The sequence below is a fragment of the Phocoena phocoena genome, chromosome 7 (assembly GCF_963924675.1).
Source record: "Phocoena phocoena chromosome 7, mPhoPho1.1, whole genome shotgun sequence".
Taxonomy (NCBI): domain Eukaryota; kingdom Metazoa; phylum Chordata; class Mammalia; order Artiodactyla; family Phocoenidae; genus Phocoena; species Phocoena phocoena.
Genome location: NC_089225.1, coordinates 101,560,983 through 101,570,689, shown reverse-complemented (window position 1 = coordinate 101,570,689; position 9,707 = coordinate 101,560,983). Strand labels below are relative to the sequence as shown.

Genomic DNA, 9,707 nt, shown 5'->3' with positions numbered 1-9,707 from the left:
AATGTAGGGTCTTATTTAAAATGAGATCACAAACTTTAGTGGGAACTCACATATTCCTCTGCAGAGTCAGAAATCCAAATATAACATCAATTGGGCAAAGAGGTAAATTAGTAAGTATAATCCATAATAAATGAAAAGCAAAACTAGACTTTTTGATCACAATGCCAAAAAATTTTTTTCCCAAGTTATCCGCAAACTGGAATCAAAGACAAAAATTTTGGCTTTCAAAGTCTATCATACTCTTGTAATGGTAAAAATGATTTGGCAGGTTAAGGATAGGTTTCTAATCATCCTATCTTCTACTTAACACCATTTACCAAAATACTGCACTGCGTTAAGGGAGTTGTCTCAATGGCAACGAAAAAGAGATCTTAACACTAATAAGTTCTGGGTCCCTCGGAAAATATCAGTGAATCTAGAGCTTATGCTGTTTAAGGAAATTTTGTGGATTTCCACCCCTCAATCCTGACAGCTGGGGTGTGCACATCCGATCTGAATACTTTGTTAGGCATACAGGAACCGAATTTCTGACACTGCAGGTAACTCCTGCACAAACTCTTCTTTCAACTTTCTGGCATCTGGTCAAGTACCCATCCCTAGTCCACATGCCCTAGAAAACAGGAACCAGTTCTAGGACGTGGTTATCCACCTAGCACCCCACGCTCCACCCCGAGTCTACTCGCCTGCCGCCCTAGCTCAGCCCACCCCGGCGGAGCCGGACCCAACCTACTACAGTCCTACTGCTCCGGCTCTCCGAACTTCCCCCGCCCACTCCGTCCACGTGAACAGGGACCGCGCCGCGGTCCACCAATCAGCAGCCACCTCGCCCAGGATCCGGTCTCCAACGATCCCCTTTCAAAAAGTCAGCTTACACCTCCCGCCTCAGTCCCGCCCCTTTCCTACCTCCCCGCCCCTCTGGTCCCCCCCACCTCCCCAACTACCGGTTCCCCTCCTCTCCTCCCGTTGCCCCCTCCCGCTCCCAGGCTTCGTCCCGCCCAACCCAGGACAGAACACTCGCCCTCTTCTCGCGAGATCTGAGCGTCCCCCGCAGCGGCCGCCCGCTTCCCCTTCTCGTCCTCCCACCCCCCTCCTCCCAATCTCTCCACTCTCCGGCTCTCTTCCCTCCCTCCTCCCCCCTCCACCCTCTGGGCCGGATCTCGTCTCGCTGAGGCGGAGGAGGAGAAGGAGGAGGAGGAGGACGTTCGGCCTGCGCAGTGAGATGTTTGTCCGTCGCCGCCGCCGCCGCCATCGCGGAGGAGCGCGATAAAGGGAGCCGAGCCGGGCGTGAGGGGCATCCCGTGGAGCCGCCGCGCCAGCGCAGCCCCCCAGCCAAGCCCGAGACGCCGGAACCCGAGCCGCCGCCGCCACCGCCGCGGCCGCCCAGGGGCCGGCCAGCTCCCCAGCCCAGCCCGTGGGCCGCGCCGCCGCCCCCAGCGTCGCCCCTCGCCTGCCCGCCCGCCTTAAATGTGACACCGGCGCCTCGGAGTGCGACCCGAAGCCGCCGCCGGGGAGGGGACTAGCACCATGTCGAATCTGAGCAAAGGCACGGGCAGCCGGAAGGACACCAAGATGCGGATCCGGGCCTTTCCGGTGAGTCTCTTCTCGGAGCCTGGGACCCCGGGTTGGGGGCCCGGCCAAGAGCCGCACGCGAGGCCCGGGCTGAACTACCCCAACAGGCCGCAGGCCCGGCCTCCCCTCCCCCACGCCGCTGGCCGCGGGGCGCTAGCCTTCCCGGCAACTGGGCGGCGCGGGGCCCCGGCGCGGCCGCCCTCCCGGGCCGTTCCCCGCGCCCGTCGCCCGAGTCTGGCGCCGCTCCCCCGCCCCGGAGCTGCGCCTCCGGTCGCCCTGCGGGCGTCGGCTGCGGCTGGGGCCCCTTCGCCGGTCCCAGTTTCTCCCCATGCTCCTGGGATGTAGGCCCAACCCCTAGTACTCCGCTCCCGCTCGGTTCCCGGGACTCCCAGCCCTGCAGGTATGGGGACTGTCCAAGTCCTTCTTGTTTGGGGTGTGTGTGTAACTTTTCACGTGGGGTTTCGCTGCGGTTGAAAAAATCACCCAGCCTAAAAGATGGCCAGCCCAACGATGAGGGGGACTGTCCTCTCCCGCTCTTCCCCTCCTCAGGAAGGGCTATGCCATCCACCTGCCCCCCACGCAGTGACAATGGTTCCACGTAATGCTCCATAGTAACATACCAACAACGTTCTGTGTGTTTACATCATCTTTTATCCACAAGCTTCCAAAGCACTTGACAAACTCTCTTGTGCAGGAATTGCCTTGCCAATCAAAGGGAAATAAGAGAAAACAAATTGGACGGTTGGTTCTCCATTTCTTAGCCATGGAATCCCAAAAGAATGAGTAGTCACCACCCTGAGTTGCTTTACTCTTAGGGACAGCAAACGTAGTCTGTTTAGAAACTTATTCTTTTTTAGCATTACGTTGAGTCATACCCTTGCAGTGTTTAGTATATGGGGTATAACTTTGGATGTCATATCTGATTCAGATAGCCAATGGCAAGCAATTAAAGTGTACTGTTGGAACAGAGGAGCTGGACATACTTGCTCATGTCGCTACAGTAACAGGTACATGTCAAGACAGACAAACTAGCAATGGAAAAGAAGATTTTAAAACAGTAAAACTAGAGAAAGAACTTGGGTTTCCTTTCTTAGAATCACAAACACAGTATATCATGCAAGGAGGGAAAAGAGGGTTTGTATTCACTTCATGAAGCATGCTTTTTCTAAAGTGTAGTTTGCACTTTAGAGGGAAGGCTTATTAATATAATTGTCCTAGTTGAGTAAGAAAGCGACCCAGAGAACTTGAGGACCTCTCTGAATTCTTAAAATTTAGAAGAAGGAAATACACCTTATGCAGAACTCTGAAGTTGTAATAACAAATATTAATATCAATGTGAAGAGTCTTCAGGGTTTATGTAAATAAATGTAGGATATACTCAGGAGAATTAAATGTTTTGATGCTCATTAAAGGGATTTTATATCTTTGAAGTTTTTTTCCCTAAGTAATCATGAGAAAGTACAAAGAAAGTGAGAAATGTTGACAGAAGAGAACTGATGAACTTCATGTGCACGTTTTTCCTTATAATGAAGCAATGAACTGGGTTTATGATTTTGTGAGTAATGTTAGTTCCCCTGCTAAACCAGTTCTGAATATTTTTAGCAGAATCTAGAATTACTCAGAATTTTAAATAGTTTAATACAAGAATTTTTAAAGAAAAAATTAGCTATTCTTAAAGTCTGAGTTCTTCTAATTCAGATTATTACGAAAATGTGGAGTAGTTCACATTTGACATCAGCTTACTTACGTGGATATTCTGATTAACCAGTTGTACCTTTATGTGTAGTCAACTCTTTGATCTCTTGGTTTTGCCTGTTCCTACCTGTTCTTCCATTCCTTCATTCGTTCAACAAATATTACTGACGACTGTGTGCCAGGCACTGTCCTAGGGTCTTGGGATATATCAGTATAGCTTGAAGGACCAGTATCCCTCCCTTCTGGATCTTGTATTGTTGGGAGGAAGTGGTGGGAGAGAATTTCATTATTCCTTTACCTGAAGAGTATCATAGTATGTGACAAGTTACCACATACTACCGAAACTGATTTTTTTTTTAAGCAGCATTATGGTCATGAGCTAGTTTAGACCCTTTCTGTCTAAAACTTGTTGCCCTCTAAGTTTTTCTAAAATCCTTAAATGAAGTTTGTAAGTGGCTAGTGTTTGATATTCAGTACTTAATATCTGCTAATTTTTAAAAGCATTAAGATTTTTTTATTTCATAAGTATTAACATCACTCATAAGTAGTTCCTACTGAAAAGAACCATTATATTTTTTAATGTATAACTTTTAAAGTCATAGTTCTTTGAACCTTCATTAAGGATGGATACATACCTCAGTGGTGTGGTATTTCAGATTAATTTGGTAACTGAGTGCTTCTAGACCTTCAGAATTTTTTTTTTTATTCCAGGTTAGCAGTCTTTTACAGAACTATAGTCTCCATGGATTGCTAGTCAGAAGTAGTAAATGCATATTATTCCATAAAGAAAATATTATGTTCATATGTACTCGTGTGTGCATACTTAAAACTATTGTATTTTACATTACCATTTGAGATAGACAGTTACTCTAAGGGAAATTACAGTGTAATCGAAAGCCTCAAGTGCTCTTTTCAGAGTGTGTTTTATAAAATTGATGTGTAAAAAGTATAAAAATATGTTTCGGGATTGTTTTGTTTTCATTGCAAAATAGTAAGTGAAGGTACAGGATATTTTGTAAATGTGTAAACCTACTCCAGCTATAGTCCCATCAGTAAAATCAGTTTCTGAGAAATTGGTTCTTTTTTTTTTTTTTTTTTTTTTTTTTGCGGTACGCGGGCCTCTCACTGTTGTGGCCTCTCCCGTTGCGGAGCAACAGGCTCCGGACGCGCAGGCTCAGTGGCCATGGCTCACGGGCCCAGCCGCTCCGCGGCATGTGGGATCCTCCCACACCGGGGCACGAACCCGTGTCCCCTGCATCGGCAGGCGGACTCTCAACCACTGCGCCACCAGGGAAGCCCTGGTTCTTTTTAAGGTGGGAAACAATGAAGAGCTTTCTGTACTTATAGATTGGTGATGGAGGAAATATTTATTCCAGTTTGTAAACTTTCCTGCAGTGGACAAAATACATATCATTTCACATCTTTTGGGGTTTTTTGGTACCCAAAGTAACAGCAAGGGCCACAAAACTTTTTTAAGGAAGAAGTCTGTAGTTGGGAAACTTCTGGAAACGATATGGATTTGGACCAAAGAATGCTGCCCCCAGAAGTTCCTGGTCCTCTTTCCTTGCTGTTGCCATGTGTCTCACTCCTGAGCTTTTATTCCACTATGTAGGATTAGTTGCTGTCAGGTGAACCTTTTGTCCTTATCTTTGAAAAGCCATTACTCACCATCTGTACTGTCCACTGTTTGTCCACGTGGGCTTGAAAAGCTTGATTGGTTTGGAGGGGCTATGGTTGAATGGAAATACTGGTCTCTCCTCTGATTTGCCTTCTTGTCTGAGCCTTCAGAGTTTAGGAGACGTGTTATGAAAGTGATTGTCTTTAGAGTGTGATCTGGAAATGGTTTCAGTTTTTGGTTTATAGAAGCATGCTAAATCATGATAATGAATCTCTGGTTGTGATGTCCACTCCATAGTTCTAGATGAGCTTCACAGAGCACCATCTGTGTGGCGTGAACAGTTACTGATGTAGAAGTTATTGTTAGATGGAACCCGCAAAATGACTGAGATTAGAAAGAGATGAATTTTAAGATCACTTGTGATGTACTTAAATACTTAAGAGGACAAGAATTTAACGACAAATGGGGACAGTTAATTTTTTTTTTTTTTCCTGGCTATAGTGATATTTGCTAGATATGGGGGAACAGCTTTGATCTTCAAAATAGGTTTCTCTTAGGGAAAGTAGTTGTTGCCTAGAACTAGCTGGACTGTACATAGAGAAAGGCTGAATAATAGTTTTGGAAATCACACAGGGTGGGGAATTAACTATAAGTTTGTTTTGCATTCTCTAGTGTTTTGTTACAGAGATGTTATGGAGTAAGATATAACATTCATTAAAGTGTTGCTTTCACTTAGACTGACTTTGTTCTATTTAACGGTTTTAGGACAGTCAGCTGTGTTGTAGCTGTTAGTACCTCTCAGGCTTTAGAAGTTTAAAAATAAAAAGATAAAGTAGTTATCTATAAAAGTGTATATTTTGCGTTATCTCCCTAGAAAGTTCACAGGAGCCAAGAAAATTATTACTGCCAAATTATTAATACTAAAGTTACTGAATTTGAAACAATTTTAGTAGTATAGAATATAATGTGAGAATTTGGCCTTTTAAATAATACACTAGTCACAAAGTCAGTTCTTTCAAACAAAATAGAGAAAGTGTCATTTGTTTGTACATCATTCATTCATTAAATGTAGCTAAGTAATAATAGCATTTCTCTATTTCAACAAGAATATATAATTAAGACTAGAAAAAGTAGTATGTCTTCCCTTTGTGTTATAAATTGGGACCTTAGAGATAATTTTTTGCTGTTATCTTTATTCAAAAGTATCTGGGTGTTAACAGTTTTGTTAGATTTTTATAAAAGTTATTGGACAATTTGTGGTTTTAAATAATGGAACTTTGAAAATAGTTCTTGTTTGTCCATTGTAAAGTCAGCAAAAAAGTAAAAGTGCTACTGGTAAGAAATCACTGAGATAAAACATGAAGTACAGGTAGTGTCTTTCTATTGCGAAAACTATTCAGTAGTAGTCTGTCAAAGCTATGAATTCATTTTAGTAGCTTTTCTAATTAGAAAAGTGATGCGTATTCATGATAGAAAATTTAATAAATATCTAAACTTATAAGTAAGGAAATAAATATCACCTGTAACCCTACCACTTGGAAATAGGCCATATTAACATTTTGATGTGTTTCCTTTTAATCTTTCATAAATGTATAAGCACACAGTAAAATTGAGGTACGACCTTTTCATATGCTGCCTTTTAAAAAATATATAGTATCTCACTGTACATTTATTTCCATGTTAAATATATTGAAAACATGATTTTGGATGACTGGATAATACTCTCCAGTACCTTGGCTTATACATTTCCCTACTGACAGGTATTTTGATTGATTCCAGTGAATTCGTATTTTCTCTATTATAAAGAATGCAACTGAGACTATTGAGGCACATAAATATTTGAGCCCATCCATGATTATGGAATTACTGGGCTCGACATAATTGATACATATTACCAAATGGACCTCCAGAAGGGCAGGAGTAATAATGGTACCACACTCACCGAGTGCTTATCATATGCCATACAGTTGTTCTCTGTACTTTGCATGTGTAAACTAATTTCATTTGCACAATAGAATACTACTATTATCTTTTTTTACCTAAGAGGCCTTGAGAGGTTAAGTAGTTTGCTTAAGATCACTTTGCTTGTAAGTGGCAGAACTAGGGTTCTTTCTAACCTAGGTAGTCTGGCTCTAAAGTGAATGCTTTAAGAATTAATTACATCTCTCAAGCTTGTAACAGTAATGTCTACCATGTAGCAGTGTCTTAGCTAACATATCTTTAGTTTTGTAGGTTAAAAAAATAGTACTTCAATGCTTTATTTTGCATTTCTTTGCCTACTTGTAAGAGTAAAACTATGGATAGTCTGTAGGGAATTTTCATTTAGTTTTACATTAGAGTATTCAACATATGTTTTAGGGCTTCCCTGGTGGCGCAGTGGTTGAGAGTCGGCCTGCCGATGCAGGGGACACGGGTTCGTGCCCCGGTCCGGGAAGATCCCACATGCTGCGGAGCGGCTAGGCCCGTGAGCCATGGCCGCTGAGCCTGCGCGTCCGGAGCCTGTGCTCCGCAGCGGGAGAGGTCTCAACAGTGAGAGGCCCGCGTACCGCAAAAAAAAAAAACATATGTTTTAGAAGTATGACTAAAAAGTAAAGAGACTGAGAGCATAATAGTTAAGAGGGTGGGCTCTGGACTGTCAGAGTTTGAATGTCAGCTCCACCTCTTTCTAGTTGTGTTATCTTTAACAAGTTACTTAACACTTCTAGCCTCAGTTTTCTCCTCTGTAAAATTAGAATATTTATAAGACCTATCTTACAGGGCTGTTGTGAGATTAAAAAAAAAAGTATTAGAACAGGACCTAGCACACAATTAACTATTGTTATACCAACATTTAGCCATGATTATGCCACAGTTTATATATTAAAATTGAATGTTATTTTTGCAAGTAATTTTATTTACTGTACAGTTATTTTAGTGATGCCGCCATTTTTTGGTGCTTACATTTTTAGAACTTACATTTTGAAAAACTTACAGAATCAATCTGTGAACCACATTAAGAACTCAGTGTCAGGATATAGGTTTGGTACCACTGGGGTGCTTCGAAAAAATGCCACTGGCTCTTGGGTGAGGGGTAGATTCAAAAGAGAAGATCCAATAGTGATTATCACATAATCATCGGAATAAGTATGTAATCTTTCTGGGGTAACTTTATTGAAGGAGTAAACACTCATTTGGTGTGTACATTCTAATATGTACTTAAGTGTTTATCTAAAAATACATTTTGTTTTTATTTCCTTCCTTTTTTTCTTCCACCCTCTTTTGTTTCACTCATGAACTAGGCTGCAGTCCCTGCCCAAAGCTTATACCAGACACCCTTTTGAACCTGGAAGTACTTAGCATAGTGTTAGACACAGTGTGGGTGGTTAGTGAATGACCGATTAAATGAGAAACTAGTCCTTTAAGACAAACCATAGAAATTCATTACTTAGGTAAATCGATGCAGGTAGTACTCCAAAATGTCTGAACTCTTTTCAGCTGTAAGTGAAGTCTTAATTTGTAGGTCATTAATGATCATGTGGCACTTCCCTTAAAGGTTAGTCAGTCTAATCTCCTGAAATTAATGAATTGAAAGTAAAGGTAGTATGTACTGGCAGTAACCTTGGATTGGCGTGTCAGAAGACTTAATCTCTGGCCTAGTCTTTTCTGTTTACTAGCTGTACTCTACATTTTTTCCTTCCACCATGACACCTTCCTCCCAGCCTGTTAACTATACATGGTGATCCCCTACTTCCATTGCAGGTTGACTACCCTGTATCATCAGCCTGTTCTGTGAATTCTTTTCATCTGAAATTTACCTTTGCCTTGAGGATACAGGCTTATATTCTTGAATTGAGGTGTCTTTTTTCCTTATAATCCTTGAATCACTGGGCCCAGATGCCATTCATTGCCACATCTGTGATCCTCTTGTGTCTTGGGCCCTCGTGAACTATTCTTTTGAGTGCTGCTTGTGACCATCTCCTAACTTCGTACATATGCTCCCTCAGTCACTGAAGACTTCAATACCTTATTCACAGACATTCTCTGTAGCTTAAATTGTAACCTTATCCAGTGCAAGTGGGCAGAGTCATTCTTCTATTCATTCTAAAGTATATTTATTGTGTGTTCCTACTAGAGGTCTGGCACGAAATATACAGTGATGATCAAACAGATCTGGCCTCTTCTGTATTACAGTGATCTTCCCTTTGTCTTGGAGCTCGTCATCCCGCTACTTTAGAAATCTTAAACTTCAATATTACATTGTATCCTAGCTCCTTCATTTGTTAGATGTAGGACTTGAGCAAGTCACTTAACTTCTGCCTGTGTTCTCTCTTTTGTAAAAGGGAGAAAACAATATAGTACCTACCTCATAAGATGGTTGTAAGGATAGAGTTAATACATATAAAGCTCTTAGTGTCTGGCACATAGTAAGCATTATAAATAAATACAAACTGTTATTATTTCATTATTCTATCCTACTTGTTGCTTGTTTCTTTCTCATTAAATGTGCTCTTGGATTTCAAGAAGACCCCTTGCATTCTCCCAGGCTGTGGCGCCTGTTGCTAGTTGCCCCTTCTTTCCTACTGCCTCCCCAGAGCGAGGCCAGAAATATCAGCAAAAAGCATCTTGAACCATTCCATTCATCTGCCTTCACTGCTCATATTTTTTAGACTATTGTGCACTCCTGGAGAAAATTCCAAGACTGTGGTCTCCAAGCTAGTTGGACTGTCAGTGCCTCTGGGCGATATTTTTGTGTCCCTGGTAAACTCCCTCTCCCCTTTCCTGCATGAGCTATTTCAGACTTTAATCACTGTCCTTAAGCTCTTTATTGAGAGTTCTCTTATCTCTC

General features: G+C 42.2%; 1 protein-coding gene across 2 annotated transcripts in view; it reads left to right on the top strand.

Annotated features, from left to right (window-relative positions):
• Positions 1-1,206: 1,206 nt before the first annotated feature.
• The window catches only part of CUL3 (cullin 3), a 97,354-nt gene continuing 88,853 nt past the window's right edge, over positions 1,207-9,707 (top strand). Inside the window, exon 1 of one of the 2 annotated variants that reach the window (XM_065880239.1) lies at positions 1,207-1,590. In XM_065880239.1, the coding sequence (XP_065736311.1) occupies positions 1,525-1,590 (66 nt within the window). In that variant the 5' untranslated portion in view covers positions 1,207-1,524. The remainder of the gene's footprint in view (positions 1,591-9,707) is intronic. The other variant, XM_065880240.1, reaches the window with a different exon arrangement.